At 36.5% G+C, this 23,667-nt stretch overlaps 1 protein-coding gene across 1 annotated transcript in view; it reads right to left on the bottom strand.

Annotated features, from left to right (window-relative positions):
• The window catches only part of ptprn2 (protein tyrosine phosphatase receptor type N2), a 218,961-nt gene that overhangs the window by 148,350 nt on the left and 46,944 nt on the right, over positions 1-23,667 (bottom strand). The window contains exons 3-9 of the mRNA XM_067400639.1: positions 21,107-21,220; positions 4,979-5,096; positions 4,492-4,612; positions 3,399-3,795; positions 2,569-2,805; positions 2,427-2,467; positions 1,924-2,336 (exon numbers count right to left, since the gene is read on the bottom strand). Coding sequence (XP_067256740.1) covers positions 1,924-2,336; positions 2,427-2,467; positions 2,569-2,805; positions 3,399-3,795; positions 4,492-4,612; positions 4,979-5,096; positions 21,107-21,220 — 1,441 coding nt within the window. The remainder of the gene's footprint in view (positions 1-1,923; positions 2,337-2,426; positions 2,468-2,568; positions 2,806-3,398; positions 3,796-4,491; positions 4,613-4,978; positions 5,097-21,106; positions 21,221-23,667) is intronic.

The raw sequence follows: 23,667 nt of genomic DNA on the forward strand, positions 1-23,667 counted from the left end.
CGAACATATTTTCCATTTGTGCTGGTAGATTACAGCAAAACAATCCACAGGCACACAAACCTCTGCTCTGGTCGCGTTGCAGGAAAACACATTGTGTTGTGGCACTGAGGAAACAAACACCAACGATATGTCTCTGAATGACAAGAGACCGAGGCGAGAGAATTGATACTTCCTCATGCATAATACTGCAATTATAATCGTATGCATACTACAGTGCAGTGATTGGATTGAATGCGCTTTATGTCATGAATATATATGTCGAAAATCTACGTCAGCATGTTCGACCATGCCCATAATTGGGCCGAAAGTACACGATGACGTCAGATTTTGTGACGTTGCTCCGACTCAGCTTTTCAAACAGGAAGACAGAAATCGCTCTGAAAAAATGCAAAAATAACCATTTTTCACTTATGAATAACATTAATGAGTACCTTTAGTGTTTTCAATGATGTGCAGCCTATACATATCTGTTTACATCTCAAAAAAGGTGTTTTGGGGTTTCATGACCCTTTAATAATACAGAAGGAATAAATGTGTGAGACAAAAAAAGTTGTTTCAGGTTGTTTCAGGGGTGGGACATTTTAGGGCTTAGCACAGACATTTGTGAATGCATAGGCTCTGATGAAATACCGGAATAGGATACACTGCAAAATAATTTGAAAAATAAATTAAATGTTACATCAGTGATAACTGATTTTGTAAAACTTTAAAAACGAATGAAGCAAAAAACTAAAAAGCTCCCACTAAACTGTAGAGCTAAAGTAAAGTCCATTTTTATATACATGTTTGAATGTTTAGTACATACTGTTGTTTTTGGTCACTAAGATTTTTCAAAAAATTGATACTTTTATTCAAGAAGACTGCATTAAACTGATCAAAAGTGACAGAAAATACATTTACAATGTTAGAAAAAGATTTTATATATATATATATATATATATATATATATATATATATATATATATATATATATATATATATATATATATATATATAAATATATATATTATATCTCAGGCACAAAAAATCTCTCAACTAATGCTGTAAACTATACAGGGAGTCAGTTGGTACCACATTACTGTAATATTAAAGGTCAAAATTAACTGGTTTGTATACGAAAACTTAGGGCCCGTTTACACAATAGGGCTCCTTTCTAGAGTTCATTTATTCAGCTGACTTATGAGTTTATGGTAAATGAATGGCTTTTCTAAAGTCAATGTAACATTACATGATATATTGTTGACAAGCTGTTTTTTGATGTCTTTCCATGGTTGAAGCACTGAACTTAGTAAGTTACTTTCAACATACCTTCTGATGTTCATTCATGTTTATTTTGTACTTTAATTAGTAATAAAGCCAAAGAGATGATCAGTTCCCGTGCCGCTTGAACTGAGGTGCTACAGGGACCTGTCACATTATAGGGCACCAAAGGTATTTATTGTTTTAATTTCATAATAAAATGGACAGAATTTGAAATCCGAGACTTAGTTTCATATAAGATTATTGTGATTTATTGGATGGGAGGCGTGATACAACTGAATAACTGTTCATCAACCCAAAACAGCATAGACTAAAAGATTGATTCTTGGAGTTTAAGACTTTATATCACTTCAAAAATAAAGAATCAATTAAAATTGAGAAATCAATACTTTTTACCTAGCCTAATTTCAATTAAATAGTTTCTATTCATCAAAGTATTGTGAAAAAAAAAAGTAAAATATTCTATTATATTATATATATATATATATATATATATATATATATATATATATATATATATATATATAATGGTTTCCACAAAAATATCAAGCAGCACAACTGTTTTCAACATTGATAATAATTATGTTATTATCATGTGTCCTACATGAGTGCAAATATCTTGTTACTCAAGATAGCTATGAAAGTGTTTCTATTCTTACTTACTCTTCAGTAATAATATATCCAAAGTCACCGTCATGTGGACTTGAATATGCTGAAATATCCACCTCCACTCTCACACCCTTCTTTTCCACCTCCTCTTTCTCCATGGAATTTTTTTGTGGCACTTTTCCTGGTACTTCCGGAGAGGCTTCGGTACCGTGCATCCACTGCTCTACCTCAGCGTCCACCATTGGCTCTATAGCCAAAGTGTCAGGTTCCATTTTCTTCCTCATCAGGTCCAGGTCTGTTTGCGTTGTCCGGCTCTGGACGTTCTCCAAACTAGCTCTCAATGGGCTTCCAGCATTTGGCTGGTTGATGTACCCCAGAAAAGGCTCTTCTGCTTGGGGAGGACGAGCAGATCCATGGCCAGAGTTATGATCCAGGAACTCAAGCAGCTGGCTGATAAAACCTTTGTCCTGGAAATAGAAAATTACTCAGGGAATTCTATTGACTTCATCACTGAGATATATCATAGTCAAATGGACCTATTCATATCAACACATTACCTTGTCATCAGATTTAAGGCCAATTTTTTCCGTTTGAGTTTCTGTGAACAGAATTTAAAATTATGGATAAGATCATGGCTCTTTATTGATCACGTGTAACGAGGACCTAATCAAATATTTGTCTTTGTTAAGGGGTTACTACCTTTATGTGTGGTGATGTCTCCTAGTTTCTCCATCTGATGTAACTCTTGACTGGGTTCCCTCTTCACCTCCACTTCATTCTGTGTGGCGTCTCTACCTTTGACCCCTTCAACTCCATCCACCACCTGCAAGGCCTGGGTAATGACCTTGGAGAGCTGGTCCAGGTCCTTTGGGGTTAAAGTATCCACATTGACGCTCTGACGGCCGAGCTGGTTAACCACTCTGTCAATGAACTTCTCTGATAGAACACAATGGCAAAGATAGAAAAACAGTCTGATAAAGTTTTTTGCAAGTGTACAAGAACCACTCTGCTCTATTTTGTATAACCCCCCATTCAGTTAAAAAAGATTAAAAGTAAGCCCATCACGAACCTGTCAGTTTTTGCATGCAGTCCAATAAACGCCCCTAATTGGGTAATTGTACACCACATTTTTCCTATGTTAAATTCATCTGACATGTAAGATATTTGGAGCCAGACTGTTTCCCATCCCTACCTCAGTCTCTTTCTGATTAAGCTAAATTTATAATATAATAATTGTGCATTTTTAAGTTTCTGGAAAGAAATTATAATATCACTGTTACTTCAGTCACTTCAGACGGATCCTGAATATGGATAATTATAATGCAAAATCTCATCCCAGCCAACATAACGTAATATGACCGTTTCTCCTTATTAACATAAAATGAATTTGATTGAACATAATGTAAGAATAAAATTTCCTTGTTCACTTTACCTGGCTTCTTTTTTAAATATAAATGTAAATATACACATTTATATAAATATACATATATACACATACAGGTACATATATGTATACAGAAGAAGCTCACCATCTACTGAACTAAGGGCCTCCTTGTAAGCAGGGCTGCTTGCTGAAGATTTGAAAAACATATTTTCGATTTGGGGCTTTGGAGGTTGCTTGGAAGCTCCTGGCAGTTTTTCTATTTTGGTAGCAGGAGTATGCTGAAGGCTGAAGTAACGCAGCTTTCCCTGTGTTTGACCTTTACCGGGATCTTGTGCTCTCATGGGCCCAGCTTGATACTGCTGATGCACAGCAAGTGGGACTTCAGTACGATCCTGTTCAAAACCAGTGAAGAAAGATTGACCTGGGGGAGGCTGTTCCACAATGGCCTGGAGATCAGTTCGGCCTTGTAGGAAGGAGACGTGGGGTGAAGGAGGCTTCTCTTTGAGCTGCATAAAACTCTTATGATTATGGGGTCCATCTCCCTTGTACTGAGACAGAAGAATAAAAAAAAAAAAAAATGGTACCAGTTTGTTAAGGAACTGTTTTCGTAAAAAAATTATCATCATACACTGATCAAAGATAATAATGGTTTAAAGTGCATAGAAATACAATGTATGAGTATTAGCCTCCCTCTTTTTTCTCTGCATATTGTTCTGCTCTATTTGAGAGATTAGAATAGAAGGCCAAACTGACTTTAGAACAGCAGGGTGGGCTCCGATGAACAAACCACCACATACACACGCAGGCTCCAAAAGCACTGCAGGGTACTAATGTTCAATAGTGCAGTGAACTTTTCAACTCGCACAACTGCTAACTTCAAGAACAACTGTTTGCTGATGTGGGTACCAAGCAGGTTCTTGTACTCTTGTAGCTTTCCCCAGTAGCTATGTGCTTGTCTGACAGTTGTCTAATGAAGTGCAGAGCACCCTGTTATATAGAAGTGCATTACAATAATGTTTTGCATTTATAAACTGCTATATTTTGTACAAAACAACATCTTATCTATGTATGCATAGTAGTTTATGCCCAATTGTGTACAGTGCCAAGATGAAGTTAAGACCTTTCAGAAATCGGTTCACTTTTAAGGAGAGATGACATATAGTCAATCTGTATCCGTAGATTTCAAGTGATACGTGAGTATACAGCCCTATTCATATCTATTGCTGTTAGAGATTTACCTTCCAAAGCACTTGCTGCCCTTGAGGACTCTGTTTGAAGGAGGCAACATCAGAAGGCAGGAAACCTTGAAGGTACCTTTGCAGTGTCCTGCTCAGTTCTTCTTTCTGAGCCTTTAGCTTCCTGTTACCATTGGGAATGTTTAAAATACAATTCCAAGTTTAAAAATAAACAGATTTTAGTAGATAAAATGTGCTTAGAATACAAACCTGTCCATATCAGATTATCACTTTAATATAAGGTTCAATTTTCCAACATTAAAGTGCATTAACTATTAATGAACAATACTTTTACAGTATTTATTAATCTTGATTAATGTTAGTTTGTACATATACTATTACATTTTAACATTTAAAGTTTTATAAATCAACATTAATTTATGAATTCTGAATGAACATGAATTAATAAAAGAACACAACAACAACAAAAGTTTCCATAAACACATAACTGTCACAGACACTTAACACAACAGAGGATTTAAGAGCTCACCTGGAATTGCCATTGAAATGAGAAAAGGTGTTTGTAAATCCTCCAAGAGGAACCTTGGGTAGTTGTGAGAGCTCTTTGGAGATTACCTCCTGTGTTGTGTCATCCTGCCAAGTATATCCTATAATAAAAGGGTTAGACAGAACCATAAAACAGCATATACATAAACTAACTGGATTTTTTTTTACACACACACACACACACATACATATATATATATGCTTTTTTTATTATTAATCTTAAAATATTTTGTCACAGATTCAAGGTCTAAAAGGGGTTTATACACACAGTACTGTGCAAAAGTCTTAGGCACATTAGTATTTTCACCTCATATAATTGTTTTAAGCCAGCTATTTACATCTTTTGCTCTAGTGTGTCAGTAGGAAATATCAGTTCACATTTCCAATTAACTGTATTTATCCACTGAGATTTTTGTATGCACAAGGAGTCTGACAACAGCCAAAGAGATCCACAAAGAGATCTGATCTCACCATAATCGAGTCCATCTGGGATTACATGAAGAAATAGAAAAAAACGGAGACAGACTAAATCCAGAAGAACTGTGGCAACGTCTCCCAGACGCTTGAAGAAGCCTACCTGCAAAGCTACAGTGCTGAATTGGAGACATTGCCGCAGTTCTTCTGGATTTAGTCTGTCTCAGTTTTTTCTATTTCTTCATGTAATCCCAGACAGATTCAATGACAGGGAGATCAGATCTCCATGTGGAGCATACCGGCTGTTGTCAGACTCCTTGTGCATTCAAAAATCTTACTGGATTATTACATTTAATGGCAAAAGGAACGCTTGGAAATATAAACTGATATTTCCTACTGACACACTACAGCAAAATATACAAATAACTGAAAATACTAACGTGCCTAAGACTTTTGCACAATATATATATATATACAGTGGGTACGGAAAGTATACAGACCCCCTTAAATTTTTCACTCTTTGTTATATTGCAGCCATTTGCTAAAATCATTTAGGTTCATTTTTTTCCTCATTAATGTACACACAGCACCCCATATTGACAGAAAAACAGAATTGTTGACATTTTTGCAGATTTATTAAAAAATAAAAACTGAAATATCACATGGTCCTAAGTGTTCAGACCCTGTGCTCAGTATTTAGTAGAAGCACCCTTTTGATCTAATACAGCCATGAGTCTTTTTGGGAAAGATGCAACAAGTTTTTCACACCTGGATTTGGGGATCCTCTGCCATTCCTCCTTGCAGATCCTCTCCAGTTCTGTCAGGTTGGATGGTAAACGTTGGTGGACAGCCATTTTTAGGTCTCTCCAGAGATGCTCAATTGGGTTTAAGTCAGGGCTCTGGCTGGGCCATTCAAGAACAGTCACAGAGTTGTTGTGAAGCCACTCCTTCGTTATTTTAGCTGTGTGCTTAGGGTCATTGTCTTGTTGGAAGGTAAACCTTTGGCCCATTCTGAGGTCCTGAGCACTCTGGAGAAGGTTTTCATCCAGGATATCCCAGTATCTGTGCGGGCTTTCATGTGTCTTGCACTGAGGAGAGGCTTCCACTCTGCCATAAAGCCCCGACTGGTGGCTGCAGTGATGGTTGACTTTCTACAACTTTCTCCCATCTCCCGACTGCATCTCTGGAGCTCAGCCACAGTGATCTTTGGGTTCTTCTTTCACAATTCTGTCTCTGGGCTCTTCAGGCAGTTCCTTTGACCTCATGATTCACATTTGCTCTGACATGCACTGTGAGCTGTAAGGTCTTATATAGACAGGTGTGTATAATCAAACACAGCTGGACTCAAATGAAGGTGTAGAACCATCTCAAGGAAGACCAGAAGAAATGGACAGCACCTGAGTTAAATATATGAGGGTCACAGCAAAGGGTCTGAATACTTAGGACCATGTAATATTTCAGTTTTTCTTTTTTAATAAATCTGCAAAAATGTCAACAATTCTGTGTTCTTCTGTCAATATGGGGTGCTGTGTGTACATTAATGAGGGAAAAAAATGAACTTAAATGATTTTAGCAAATGGCAGCAATATAACAAAGAGTGAAAAATTTAAGGGGGTCTGAATATTTTCCGTACCCACTGTATATATAAACACGCTTACACCTTGAATCATTGACATTTGAAAAAAACATTACAAAGACCCAGAAACTATTTTAAGTCACCATCATGGTTCAAGCACAGTGCTGCTCATTTTTCCTTCCAACAGAGCTTTAAATAACTTGCTGCTGATATTCAAAGTATTCATGTTAATTAGTCCATATCTTTTCTTACAGACTGAAGACAGTAATCTGGAGAATTTGTATAGGTATGCATGTATGCAGTCAGTGCCCTTCATTCATTCACCTGAATTACCATTTTAAAAAAGTGCCACATTCTGAGAAATGTTAAATTTCTGGTCAGAATCAAATCTAATTCTGCATCTCGCCAAGAACGAATGACCAGGAATGAAGCAACACCGGGTCAGGCCAAGATCCATATTCTACCATCCCACCCACTGTCTTCAATTCAATAAAAATACTAACAATAAAAATACTTTCTAAATTCCAGAGAGGAGAAAGACACATAGAAAAACACCAAACTGACGCATCATATCCCATCTTGTACACAAAAACGTGTTCATTCAGCTTTCATGCAAATTGCCACCCAATCAGACATACTTGAGATTATTCACCACTCTAAGGGACACAGGTATGCTGTGATTGAAAGGATGGATGGGAGGAATGCCATTAACCAGCCACAGATGCGGAGGAATGAATAAACCGATCTGAAGAGTATTTCCTTAAGCCCCTAGATGTGACCTCATTAGCCTTCTACTAGCCTCCAACACTCAGTCCTGTTAATCTGTTTTCTTGGAAACCTGATGGGTGGGATTGAAAAGGGGGATGGGGGGGCTTATTTACATATAACACTAAAAAAGGCTGAAGACAGACTGTGGACTTACAATGGGGGCTCAGCTCAGCTGGCTTACAGTTAAATATCATCTGCCACAATCTGTGTATTCTATACATCACCGCATAGCATAGCATGCTGGATGAAGGAGAGAGAATGTCACATAAGAGATGCTGTGCCTTTTTGAGAATTCAAGGATACATGTTTAATAATTACCAATGAAAATGTTTGCTAACTAAAGTTTTTTATTTCATCAATAATAATATGGATGAAACATAAAAAAGTGTATAATGACAATGCTTAATTTTAATTAAAGCATACAGTTGATGAAAATGAGAAAATATAACAAAATGTTTACATGCCAACCAGAGTGTGTAAGTCATGTTGTGAATCCACTCTATCTATAACACTAAAATGCAAACGATGAATAACTAAAGCATAAACAGACTTTGTTATCTATTAATTTAAACCTGTATCAACATTGAAAATGTTTGAATATGTGGTTTAATTAGGTTTTAATGTTTAAGTTATTTTTTCTGACAAAAAGTAGACACCAGACTAAAAATAATTAATATGACTACAACAAGGTTTGTTGATAAGGGAAGGAGGCAGCAGGAACCAGTGGATGTTAAACATTACTTTCTTTTTCTTTCTTATTTTACTATTTAAGTTAAGTGGCAGCCCCCCAAGGACGACTGCCGCATAAACTGAAATAAAGCAGGCTTGGTCCTCTCTCATCCTTCACTATTGTCATTCCTCCTTTTATCCTTCCGCAGCTCCTCCGACACCGGTGTGATGCACAGGTGATGCTCATTACCACTCGTGCCACAGGCCTAAGGCCTCACTCCGTTCCCACGGCTCTCGGTCCCACCCTGCTTGCCACAATGACATTCTAAAATTAAAGGATATTTTCATAAAAAAAAAAAAAACAGAAAAAAAAACAAAAAACAAAATAAACTCTGAGGCCAGGTTCACATATACTTCATTTGCATTGCATTACAGTACGTATGTGGTGCAGAAGGAGCACAAGCTCATTGTGCTTTCACATATGACACGTTTGCAGTGTGAAACTGATCCGCAGCTGTATACCACAAACACAATATTTATTCATTACACAATAGTTCATAGACGTATTCACGTTTAAATGCATTAACCAGTTTTGCCATTTACACAAATACACTGTTTATAGTTATAAAAGGAACACTTTTTAGTTATAGAAGGATTTAGTTAGTGTTATATTTTAATTTAACCCTTTCGCACGTAAGTGTTTCAAATATTCTGTCTGACCCCCCAGCATGAGTTTTTTAAGGTGACCGTTATTTAGAACGTATCGCTTTATGGTTTCCATGGTGACGCGTCATTGCTTGTTACGTGACACACCGCAGCACTGTATGAATGATGATCTGCTTTCATTTAATTTTTCCTTTTTTATTCAAAATATTCACAAATTTGTTTATAGCATGAAATATCTAATATTCCGATTGCCAAATATGTGGAAGTGGATGTGTTTTGCTGTTTAAACACCTTTATAACGATCGCGTTAGTTGAGCCATATGAGCGATGGGCGCCGCCATGTTAGTTTGCACCGCGCAGAGAATCGGATCTGTTGGATTTACAAACCGTGAATTTATCCACTTCTCCCGAAATACATGAAAGTAAGTGTGCCGGTGAACTGGGGAAGAATAGAGTAAGCTTTTAAGTTACTTTCACAGTGTATATCTGATATGAATTAAACGTGTTGTCAAGTTATAATGGAAAGGGTTGTTATTTCCGCTCCTATAGACATCATTGTGTATTTTACAAACTCTAAATATATTGTTTTGTTAGTACTCATGTGCATTTAAATATCTGAAACCTGAAATGAACATTATTTGGTTGAAAACACTGTATGTGATATGAAAAGCGCTGCGCGCGCCCGTCTCTGGTTTAGCGCCAGTTAAAGCGTGCACGCACATTTGAATTTGGCAGTTGATCACGTAATGCACTGAACGTTCTAATCACACCGGTGTGATCGTACGCTCCTGGGGCCAGTCAAGACTGATCACACCGGTGTGATCGTACGCCTTAAAGGGTTAAATGTAAATTATTATTTTGGGAGTCTCCTACATAAGGTTTACATGCAAGGTCAAAAAACACTTTCGTTTTCTCATAATATACATTTAATATCACCTCACTTCTCAAAGATTCGGTCGTAGCATTTAGATTTAGTCTCTCTAACCCCCTCCTTTCCGTGAGCCTACTCTGCTCTCATTGGTCATATGGCCCAGTCTGTTGTGATTGGTCTATCGCGTACAGCGCGTGTCGAAAACAAAACGCCCATTGTCATAACTGAATTACAGCTACGGAGGCTTATCAATTCTCAAGAGATTGTATACAATGGATGGACAGAAAAGATGGCATCGATTTTACCTTATCAATTCGAGCCTGAGTCTGACAATGAAACGTCTGAAGTAGTTGATCAACCAGAAACTCAATCAGAAGCATGACTGGAGCAGGACATTTCTCAGTGGTAAATGTCAGCCAGTGTTAATTTTTGCAGCCATTTTTATTTTAGTCCTAGTCTTTATCTTCAGACGAAAATTCTCTTTAGTCTTATTCACATTTTAGTCACTGTCAAAGTCAATGAAAAGTCATCGCATTTTTGTTAAGTCTTACTCATTACTTTTAGTCAAATTACAGTTACCAACATTAATTTTGATAGCTATTTTATATGTCTTTAGACAAAATAGTCATTATAATTTTTCTCTTTAGACCAATTCATTAAAGCTTATGAAAAAATGTGAATAAAGGTAACAGGCTGTATTGACATTGCACTCTTAGCAGTAGCACACTTAACAGTAGCACAGTAGCAGGATATGCAATTCTACATATCCCTCATTCAGTGGTTCTCAAACTTTTTAGGGTGTCGTACCCCCTGAGGGATTTAACATCCTTCTGCGTCACCTTTCCACTTAGACTGCAGTTACACCTTTTCCATTAAGGGACAATTTTTTTCCAGAGCATTTTTTTTTATCTTTATAAATACCTATACCTAAAATAAATAATGCTTTAAATATTTTTTTTTTAAAATTCAATAAATACAATGATGATAAAAACGAAGTGATACTTTTAAATAATACATTAAAACCGCCAGTAGGTGGCGGTAAGTCACTGTTTTTATGAGTGAATCATTGAGTCATTAATTCTTTCAGTCCCTGTGTTCCATTCGGAAGGGCTCATCCCTATGCCCTAATCCCTTCTAAGGGTTTGCCCTCTGGAGTGAGAGCTTCGAAGGGATGAAGGGTGTAGGGGTCAAAAAAACTTTTTTTGGAACGTACTTCTGCATCATCTTAACAAGACAATCATTAAAAAGAGGAAGAGAGGAGTAGATTGTGCAAGCTGCGCCCTTTGTTTAGCGTTAGTTTATTTATTTAGGTTTATCACACCATATTGTATATGTATTTGAAACATTTGAGGACTGATAAAGGGAGCTGTAATGTATTTTTGTTGAAGTACAATGTCATTTTGACCATAATAATGTACCAAATCTAACTCGTATAAATATTACAGTAGTATAGAAAAATACTATATATACATTTATAGGTAAAATCGAACTCCTAACCTCCTGTACCCATTCTGTGACGTCAAACAACTTCCCTGTACAAAGGATCATGGGAGCCCGAAGTGTCGATCAGTTGTACCCTTCGAAATCCTTAATTCCGAAGAGCCCTTTGAAGTGGCCAGTTTTGAGCACTTCGGTTTGGAACGACCCTTCAATATGGCGGCCATGATTGTTTTCACTCTGAAGTGCCCTTCGGAGGGTGATTTATCCCGTTTGGAATGCACCGAGTATCAAAGCGAGTGGCTATATTTTTGAATGGGTCATTGAATCATTGACGATTCAATCAAAGCTGCAGATTCGTTCATGAAACACAGCTTGTGTGCTGCAGTTCTGCTGTGATTTTCGTTGCAAAATAGAGCAAAAATACTATTCTTGCTGGTAAAACTAACTCATAGAAAGGTATGTTTTTGTATCGAAGAGAGTTTTAATCTTAAATCTCTATGCAGTCTGTGTCTATACGCTATTTGTTCTTCAAGCTAGTAAGTCCCCACTTTTACAAAGGTATATTGTCGAGAACAACACTAATGTAGCACAATTTGCTGGCTTGTGTGGGTGCAGTCAGTTTTGACCATGAAAGTTGAGGTAATTTGATTAAATGTTGTGTATTTATGACATTTTACCTGCTAGAAATACATGCCCAGTTTTAAAGGGTTAGTTCACCCAAAAATGAAAATTATGTCATTAATGACTCACCCTCATGTTGTTCCAAACCCGTAAGACCTCCGTTCATCTTCGGAACACAGTTTAAGATATTTTAGATTTAGTCCGAGAGCTTTCTGTTCCTCCATTGAAAATGTATGTACGGTATACTGTCCATGTCCAGAAAGGTAATAAAAACATCATCAAAGTAGTCCATGTGACATCAGTGGGTTTATGACTCACTTTTGGCTTCACAACTTTGCAGATTGTTTACATTCACAAGAAAACCTGCGGGTCACAAAGAACCTTGTTTTTTCACCACCAAAAAGAGACGAGTACCATCCATTATATCACCTTGTTTATTTAAATGTGAGATAAGGGGTAGTTTTCTTTGCTTTATCCTGGGCAAAAAGCCATGTGTTGAAATTGAAACACAGTAGATAATTATATGCATTTATGGTGAAATAACTACATTTTCATGTCAATCTATGTTTATTTTTATGTGAACAATGCACTGTCACTTTAATTCGTCACGTGTAGCACAGCAAAAATAGACTTGCTTACACTGCTGCAGAAGCAACGCTCCTGGAATGCATTGCTGAACCGCATCCGTGTGCACTGTGAATGTAACCTGTTAACACCGGCACGAAAAAAAAAAAAAAAAAAAGCATTGCATACATACTGCAAATGGAGTATGTATGAACCTGGCATGACTGAGAAAAATAAGAAAGAAAAATAAATAAGTGAACAGCCTAAGAGAAATAGCAAGCACAAGGACAGCTGAGCATTTACCCTCTATGGAAACACACACTTACAAAGTCGTTACCTTCCTGTCACCCACAAGCACTGCACCCTTTTGCCTCAGCAAAGGTCCACCTCATTAAGTCTTGGACAGAGCCTGACATAATGTGCTATTACTAATTAGCAGCCCGGCCATTGATGTTGCTCCTTTAAAAAAAAAAAAAAATGCGTGGGGGGTTGTTCTAGTCATCTATTGCTTTTTCTTTTCATTCTTTCTTTCTTTTTTTTTTTTTTTTTAAAAAGAGAACACCATGATCTTCAAATATTCAACAACAGACATGCCTTCCATTTTTTGTTTTGACTGGCTTTGGTTGTGTGGGTCAATATGCAAATGGGTTCACAAGTTAATGTGGAACCATCTTCCAATTAGTGAAGCTGACAAACATTGATTTAATTCTGTTCATCATGAATTGCCTAATTTATTGTGATAGTATAATAGCATAAATTAGACAAGGGGGCAGGTGGGCTTTTCCTGGATTATATGGGATTTCCATAGTATCTTCATGATCTAATTAGTTTAACTCAGGCGGCACATTTCACAAATATGGTAAACACTATTATCCCATTACTTTAAACATTATAGGCACAAATCTAATGTTTTTTGTTGTGAGACCAAGTAAACATGTTTGATAAACTGTTATCTAACATAAAATGAATTTAGTAGCTTATTTTAAAATATATTAAATGGAGGTACCCACCCATCTACAAACTGTGATTTTGACAATCTATTGAATTGATATTCAATTCATTGTAGCATGAATTCACATGTAACATGAATTCATTTTAATTATCAAACATTTTGTGTAAAACCCTAAAACTGCATGTTTTTCCCCCATTCTAAAAAGTAACATTCCATTTAAAAACACTGTGAAAAATGTGTGCTAGTCAAACATCTGTTCACAACAGCATTTAGGAATTCCTCAAGAGAGGACTTCTGGACAGATTACGACTGCCTTTCTGTCTTAAGTGAAGTCCGTGCAAAATGATGTGAACTTTGCTGCGAAGCAACAGATGCTGAAAGCTAGAGAAATAATCTGATATTCATAAGCCCTCTATGGAAAAGGGAACAGCCGAGAGCTCTGTAGAAACTTGACATTTACTGTTATGAAAACCACTTTTGTAGAATTAAATGCAAATGAAACTAAATACAAGGAATTGCTACATTGTGAATTGTATTGGCAGGTTTGTTTGATCAAATGTTTTGTAGACGGATAATTCAAAAATATGCACAAGGACACTAAAGCACAAATTACCAACAATTTGTTATTTGAGATTACAATGTAATGGTCCCTGTTTCGCAAAACTGGTTTTACCAGCCCTTCTAACAGTTAACTTTGAGTGTGCAAGGAAGAAATGTAGGCAAAATGTAAGACTCGATTTAGTATGTTGGAGGGCTTATACTGGCCAACAGGTACCAATCAAATGTGTTTTTCACAGCCTGATCTGTCAGATATATAGTGCTTCTCTCACACTATCAAATAAACATCACATATAAATACATTTTGTAGCACACCCAAGATTGCTTGGCAGAGTATAGAATTTTCCCAGCATGCATTGTGGCTACTGAAATCTAATTTGTTGCCTTATTATTGCTGTTGTATTGTACTGTATTGTTATTCATTTGTGTTCTCCTGTTTATTTGTGTTTTGATGTTTTTTCTTATGCCATTTGCAAATTTTATACCATTTTTTTCATTCTACTGCTAGTTACCATAGTTGCACAGAATATGTCAGTTCATTATTCACCTTGTCATGTCTTTCATTTTCAGTTAAGCTTCAAAGTTCAATATGCGGTTGAATGTGAAATAAGTTAAAAAACTGGGCTCCACATAACTGTATTTGTTATGGACCTACAGGTCACATATCACAGTATCTAAAATAAACTGACCATCTAATACTTACTATTGTACTATTAGATTATCATTTCCATTTCTGGGGAAAGATATTTCAAGAATTTGTTGTAAAGCAAATTAATTCCCAAGGGCTGTTTGAACATCTCACTTGCACACAAACAACCACACAGTTGTCATAGATGGTTTTAGCAGAGGCTAAAAGTTATATGTCAAAAATGTAGTGCCAATGCATTTTTTCCTCTATCCTTCTTCTCTCTGTCTTTCTCACTCTTACTCCTCCATGTCTCATCTCTTGTGAGCCATGGGAGTAAGTAGCTCTAATGCACATGTCATGGTGAATCAGTTTGCTTCACTGAGCTTCTATCTGAACATGGAGTTTCTTCCTGGATGATGGTAAGTCCAGAAGTCACTGGTAAGCCTGGAGGGCCATGTTACACATCTGGCACCAGTGTCTGTTCATATGCCTTTTGTTGTGTTACCTGAGCCCAACAGGAAACACCCCTCCCAACCCCACCGTACTGTAAATAGTCATCAATTAAAGATTTTACCAGCTGTCACGTGATATCAAAATGTATGAGAAAAAAAAAATGGGAAGCAGGAGTATCTGTATGTAGTATATTAGTATATTATCTAGTGTGGAACAGAACAGAGGGGTCCTGAGACACAGTTTTTCAAAGTTGAATTTTTTCTTAAAAATTTGGTGCTCATGGCTGTATATTAACAATTTAAAAAAAAAAAAATAGTACAGACGGAACACAATAACACAACCTAAGTCTACCTCAGACTGCAGAATGGATTGTTGTGGACTGTAGTAGGGCTGCCCCCAACTAAAGATTTTTCATCTAAGCCATTAGTCAACTAATCACACGTTTATATTAATTTTATTACTTATTATACTGAGGGGAATACTAAACCATAATGAGCATATATATATTTAATTATTTAAAAATATAAATTATACATTTTATTATATATACTTAATATAGCCTATCCCACGCTCCGCAAAGCACGGGCAAAAATAATAATTTTGAATGAATGTGTCAGGAAAAAATAGCAAGGTGACATTTTATTTATTAATAAACTAGTATTTTCAGAGTGGGTTTCGGCTGCAAAGATGAAGTTGGCTATGCTGCCTCGCCAACTCCACGGTATAATGAACTCGCCTATAGAGAGAAATGCACCTAAGCAGAGAGAATTACATAATTACATAAACAGAGAGTATTTCTTTTCGATTGGAATTGGTTCATTTAAAAGTAGAAATTTCAAGCTTTCTATAGATATGTTTCTCATGTCTGTGAGGCAAGTAGCCTATACACTGAGTTTCAGTTCATTTTTGTTACGTTTGTTTTCTTTATTTTACAAAGGCACAACATTTTCTTGTTATTGTGAGTATACACAAATAAAAAAAAAACCTTTCGGCAGTTTTGAATGATGTATTACTCTTATCTGTATGACCAAAAATGACAGAGTATTTTAAGTTGTTTCCGCAAGTGATCACGCCAGCGCCTCCATGTCAATTCTTGCGCGCTATACTTCAGCTTCCACACTCCCCGCAAACACTAAGGATATGCGCCTAATAATAGTGCACATTTATCTAGGTTAACATTAGGTTGAGCAGCCAAGTAAAGTTGCTACTGTTTACATATTTCAAATGTTAAGTCATATTCGAGGTTGATGGATGATAGGCAAATGTTTGGATTTCTGCCCAACATGCTGTAATTACCATAAGGATCCGCCATTAATAGTCTGTCCCTTACGGACTGCGTAACTTCACCACTTCTTGGAGTTATTTTTTCTAATAAATTTTTTGGTCGACTAAGCCTCTAGTCGACTAATGATTAGTAGGCCAGTGATATTCCAAAAAACAAGTAATATATTAACTCCAAAAGCATTTTTTGTTTGCCATAATAATGGAATACTTTTCAATTACACTATTGTTCAAAGTTTGGGATCAATATGATTTTCCGTTATGCTCACCAAGACTGTGTTTATTTGATCAATAATACAGTAAAAACAGCAATATTGTGAAATATAATATAATATATATATATATATATATATATATATATATATATATATATTTTTTTTTTTTCTATTATGATCAATGTTGAAAACAGTTATACTCCTACTTAATGTTTTTTGTGGACATTTTTTCAGAATTTCTTGATGAATTCAAGGGGGGGGGGGGGGGACATACTTCCAAACTTTTAAGTGGTAGTATACATTCATCTGGGTGCTGTTTTTAGCAAATAAGGAAAGGACTGTGATTCATAAAATCAAATTTTAAATTGAATGTCAGACCTAGTATTATCACAAAACATTGCTAGCTTTGAGCCTCTAAACAGCATTATGCATTATGCAGAAACATTATGCTTGACTTAACTTAGACATTCAACTGAGTATTTTTTTTAAAAGAACAAATAACTTTAAATGATTTCAGAGAGGCATTTCAGCTGTCCATTATATGTGACCTCACTTTTGAGTCCAACCATTAAATCCATCTCAAGTCCCTCTTTTTTCTCACTCTCCCTTTCAGCTGCTCCTTACCAAACTGTCTGTCTATCACCTCCTATCTGTCCCTCTCTTTTCATTAATAGCCTTCTTCTCCAGGAGACATCTGTAGAAACACGGACCACGGTTGAAGATCAAAGAGATGGCACAACACATTACGAGCAGGCTATAATGTTCAAATCCAGGAGCCAAGAAATCTGAAGAACCTCTAAGACAATGGCATGCAATATGGGGCAGCTCACAGCGGGGAGGGCTGTCAGTTGCCGTGATGGACCCATATGACAAAGAGAGAGCATTCTCGCCATCCGGTCAATGGCATCGATCTAATGACATTGTGCAGGGTGTATGGCGGCAGCTCCACAAATTGCGTGATTTCTACAGCTACTCTAATCGTGTGATAAAAGAGAATTGTGAGTCGATGACATTGACATTCTCTACAACTATCTGCCTATCTACATCTCTCCAGTGAGAAGGATGTTGGTCTCCTAAAGAGTTCTGTAAGGATGACAGATCACAATGTGATGGTTGCAAGGCGAATGTGATCGGTTATCTCTAACACAAAAAAAAAACGTGTATAAAATAATCTCATAGATACACAAATGCACATTGATCAGAGAACAAGATAACTGCAAACATTTAATGGTTCATACATTTGTCATCTGTCTGCTGAATTGGACACAAATTCATAGATGGAAGCACAAAAACACAAAACATGCACACAACACACAGCCGTTCAAATCACACAGGGGAACATCTAAAGACGTCTGAGATCTCTCTCGCAAACCACTCTGAAATTAAAATAAAAACACTGCAACAGCACGTCAATCAAAAGCCAAGGTTTCAGACACCATCTGCATCCAAAAAGAAAAAAAAAGGAGAGAGAGGAAGCTGAACACAGCCTCTCATCCTCCTGATCCCTCTCTCTTTATTTGGCTTGGGTAATTGGAGTAAGTCGGCCATCTCTCTGGCTCTCTAATATTCATTACCATGTTGGTAATTTACCCAAAGACGGTTGCATGCCTTCCACGCTTTTCAACTCTCATTTATGGCTGTTTGAAAAGATCAAGCTGGGAGCAAGCCTCTGCAGCCTATTAACGGCTCAGATCCTTCACCGAGACAGACAGGATGGAGCATGCTGCCCCCAAATGGCTATGATGGAGACTAACAACAATAAGCCCTGTTGTCTGATTGGTGTCACAAAAAACTGCTTTGAATATACACTGCACTAAAAAAGGAGAGCTAACATGAGCAGTTGTTCTTATTTACATCCCTCCAAATAACATTACGACAAGGGATAAGGAGTAAAATAAGACCCCTAGAACTATATTATAACAACTATTATGGAGAAAGAAATGACAGCTCACCCAATAACTAAAATCCTATCATCGTGTACTCACCCTCATATTGTTCCAAACCTAAGACTTTCTTCTGCAGAACGTAAAAAGATATTTTGAAGGTTTTTTCTTTGTTTGTTTGTTTGTTTTTGTTTTTAATTCAGTCGGGTCTCATGTTGTCTTGTACCCCAATGTTCTTCTTTTTTTTATTATTATTATGCAAACAGACAATTATAATATTTGCAGATGAGAGATTAAATGCAAACCCCAATGTTCTTAAAAATATCTTCTTTTTTGGTGACAGGATTTTCATTTTTGGGTGAACTATCCTTTTATTAAGTCAGTAGATCTATTTCATCTCAAATGATCTGTAAATTGTGTTATTACAGCTAAATGAATGCGAGCGATCACATAAAACCATTGTTTGTACTATCTAAATTGAATTTGAATGCTCTGAATTAAAATTACTTTGTATGTTACTTATATAATGTATAGTTTGGCTATGAATTGAAAGAGCTTAAAAAGGAAATATTTTGTAATGAACTTATTTAGATAATCAGCTGAGCATGAACACACACACTCCCCACTGATCACCCCACTGAGCATCAAAATCACTTCAATGTTACTAGTTAGCTTTCCACTTAAAATGTTTGTGATAAAACCACATTCTAGCAAAACTGCAAAAAATTCAACAGACATCTAACACAGTGAGTACCCAGAGTTTGGTGTATAAGTGTAAATGTCTTCGGTAAGACAGATCTGCAGATCAGAGGTGTGTTCAAACAATACGTTCAGCTTGAACAGATTAAGACTCGCATCTCTGCAGAAGTTTTCCTCTATCAGTGATAGTACATTCAGTCCAGTCCTGCTAACACAGTGTATCATTGAGAAACCTTTCTGTCACGAAAGCCCTCAGATGTCCAATTCCAAGCCCCTGAGCAGTGTATGAGTGCTCAGTCTCATCCTTTCATCCCACTCTCTTTCATCTGTCCATGTGACAGACAGCGACATCGTGCCACAAAAGATGAGTGCACGTTTGGCTGTGAGTCAGCTTTGACTTGAGTTGACGAGCTCTGGAACTGATTGTGACACGGTACTGCCAAGGATAAAACTTACTAGCTAAGTACATTGACAAAACCAGAAACTGCTGTCAGTGAAGTTTTGAAGATTTTCATGATTTTGGCCAGCATTTATCATGTCAACAAGGTGCACAGCAATCAAGGTCGATATAGCTAAAGTAGCCAGTAATTACATTTACATAAATTAATTTAGCTGACACTCCTATCCAATGCAACTCACAACTGAGTAATGCTACAACATAGATGATACTATCTTCATATACTATCTTGCTATGTATCATCTATTCAATGTGCTGAAATAAAAAACTTCAAAACTGGCTAGAAAGATATTTTTTATCATTATGATTATTTGATTATTATTATTATGATTTTTTATTATTATTATTTTACTTCAAAGTATACTACAGTTCAAAGGTTTGGGGTTGTCAATGTATATACACATACACATATACATATTATATAGTATATATGGTACTATGACTAAAAATTTTGGTCAGTAAAAAAAATACTGTGAAATATTAGAGCAATTTACGGAGCCCCGCACATGACATGCAGGAAAAAAAAAAAAATAGTAGGCTAAATCGTGTGCACGCTTTACTAAGTCATTCCCTCGATTTATAAATCATGACCACGATTTACTAATTCATTCCCTCGATTTAATCGTGCGCACACTTTACTTTTTTCCCCTGAATGTCATGTGCTATTTGAATATATTTTAAAATGTAATTTATTTCTGTGATAGCAAAGCTGAATTTTCAGCATCATTACTCCATTCTTCACATGATCTTTCAGATATCATTCTAATACACTGATTTGATGCTCAAGAAACGTTTCTTATTATTGTCAATGTTGGGCAGCTTAATATTTTTGTACAAACTGTGATAGACTGTTTTCCAGAATCTTTGATGAACAGAAACTTCAAAATTTATTTGAAATAGAAATCTTCTGCAACAATGTTAAAGTGTTTGTCACTTTTTATCAATTGAATGCATCAATTCTAAATAAATATATTAATTTCTTTAAGAAACTCACTGACCCCAAACTTTTTAATGGTAGTATTTAGAAAAGATAAACATATGTTTTCATGTACTAAGTAGATAAAAGGGCAAAAGAGTTACAGTAACACCATCAGGTAAATATAATTGGCAGTAAAACAGGTGAAGTGAGATGACAGGTCAACAGGCTAATGTCAGATCTAAAAAAAAGTCAACAGACTGAAAGCTAAAGCTACTGAAAGCTGATAAGAACTGAATAATTAACAGTCAGGGAAGTTGGCAAACAATGAGATGTGTAATTAGAAAACAGACAATGGACTTTTGAATACATAAACAATAATTTCCACGGTAAAATGTATCTTACACTGTGGAAAAAAAGAAAAAAATTAAATGATACGTGAACGTGATAAACAAGCAGGAAAACAAAGAGATGTGATACCTCTGTGAGCCAGCTTCTGAAGAATGCTCCTCAAACGCTGCACTGCTGCTGGAGACACATTGTAAACGTAGGGAACTGACCATGAATAACTCTGACATCGACCAAACACTCCATCTGCAAAAAACACACAGAGACACCTTTTACAACCACGTCATATATGCTAAAATGATATGGAAACTAGTTTCCATAATTGAAACTTTATCTTCCAATTCTGACTTTTTTCTTGCAGTTAAGTGAGTTATAAAGTCAGAATTTTGAGATATAAACTTGCAATTCTGAGGAAAACAATTCATCTTTTTTCCCTTAGTATTGGACTTTATACGTAACTCTCAATTGTGAGTTTATTCTGAGAAAAGGATTGCGAGAAAAAAAGTCAGAATTGTGAGATATATACTCGCAATTCTGAGAGAAACAAGTCCGTTTTTTTTGCACAGAATTGGACTTTATAGCTCACAATCTCACAATTCTGAGAAAAGAAGTCATTTATATCTCGCAATTATGACTTTATAACTCGCAATTGTGAGAAAAAAAGAATCGTGAGATAAAAAGTCGCAATTATCTTTTAAATTGTTCTATTCCGTGGTAGAAACAAGCTTCCATAAAAATGACCATCTATTATAAAAAAAGAAAATAAATTCTCCTTATTACACTTTTTAATATTATACCTCAAGGTATGAACAGTATGTACACAAACCACCCTAATAAAATACATCATGGGTGCTTCTCAATACTCAAATCGATGCTTCCTCGTTTCTTCGCTAGTCCGTCCTCCAGCTTGTGACCAGGAAATCGATCAAACTCAGCCATCTTGAAGGACATCTCAATTCTCTATTTGCACTGCAAGGAAGTGAGAAACGAGCAGCGAGGAAGCTTCCAGAGGAGTCATGAGCGAAGATACACAGGTGCATCCTTCTCTCGCATCCTATGGGGTGGAGCTAAGATGCGAGGAAAGGAAACGAGGATGCACAAATTAGAAATGAGAAGCACCCCTAGTTGTGCAAATATCAAATAATCAAATATGGCAATCAATCATCAGAATCACAATATATGGTTTTTTGAGTAAAATAATACTTTAAATCCAGTAAACAGCTTTCTGCTTTTAAAATATGCAAGAAACCATAATAGTCAGATTTCTTTAACACAGTGTAGTTCCTCCAGTTTGTGATAGTGACTATAGGTGCGTCCCAATTCATGTAGTTATGCACTATTCTATGCCGTTTTGTAAATAGTGTAAAAAGTTGAAAATTACAAAAATAAAAAGTACACTTTAAATGCCCAGATGATGCACTACACTAACCGAAAAAACAAAGTGTGGAATGTTGGACACTTCATGCACTCAACTGTCGCAACTTTAATTACGTAGCGGAGGAGGGTGAGCTAACAGGTGGCGATGTTAAATGACAAAATAACCTTATAAAATTCATACACTGCACGGTTGAGTATATAGTGCATATTGCATATTACATAGTGTATAAGCGAACAGTGTATAGTGCGTCATTTGGGACACAACTCATTTAAGAGAAAACCCATGTTAAGCTTGAGGGAAAAGCAACTGTTTGTGTCTACTGGCTATCAGTTTATTTTGTAAGGCTGAAGTTTCTGCTTGGGGTCATAATAGCCACTGGGGTTCAGGGAATTTTCATTCTTTCTTTCTATCTTTCTTTCTTTCTTTTTTGACACTTTCAAGATAAGCACACAGGCCATCAGGAAACACACCTATATAGACACACACACACATTATCTGGCCCCTTGTTTATCTCCTCATCACCAGGGACCCAGTGCCACTCAATAGTCTGTTGCTAGGCAACCCAAACCACGGCTCAGATTGGCTTCATAATTCAATGGCTATCTGGGCGAACAGGGAAGAGGCAGGGTATAGCAGTGGTCCTCACGAGGAATACTAATAACCACAAGTGTTTCTTCACCGAGAGCATTTTTCATTTATTTCTGTGAGTGCTGCTCATCTGCCCCATGACGTGATGAGTTTTATCAGACTAATGTTGTACATGGTCTGCATTAATCTGCATTATTGTTTTATTGTAGATAATTCTGCCATTGTAAATTCCAGACTGGCTCACTTGGTATATTCTGGGAATCATGTAGGTCTTTGACAGAATGATACTCTAAAATGTGAACATGAGCATGTTAGAACACAGAAGAGGGAAGAGTGATCGAGAATATGAAAGAATTTCAATGCAATGAGTGGAACCAATTAGGAGAATATAGAGAAACAAAAAATAAAGCTTTAGTCTTCAAAAGCAGCTTCAGTGTACGTAGACTAAACAATCCTACTCTGCCTCCTTTTGACTTGAAACCTGCCATGTCCAAACTTTTTACATACGCACCAGACTCATGACATAACCACCAGCGAACGGACCTTTTCACTGCCTCCGTGTCGGTTTCCATAGCAACCTCCCTCACTGTCGGCTGCCTTTTTTTTCAGCCGTCTCCGGGAATAATCACACTCTAATTACAGTCATTGCACTCAAATATAGACTTGGCTGCGCTTTCTTCTATCCCACGATTCCTCGAGCTCTACACTGTACAACCATAAAACAGCC

Source organism: Chanodichthys erythropterus, chromosome 11 (genome assembly GCF_024489055.1).
Source record: "Chanodichthys erythropterus isolate Z2021 chromosome 11, ASM2448905v1, whole genome shotgun sequence".
Lineage (NCBI taxonomy): Eukaryota > Metazoa > Chordata > Actinopteri > Cypriniformes > Xenocyprididae > Chanodichthys > Chanodichthys erythropterus.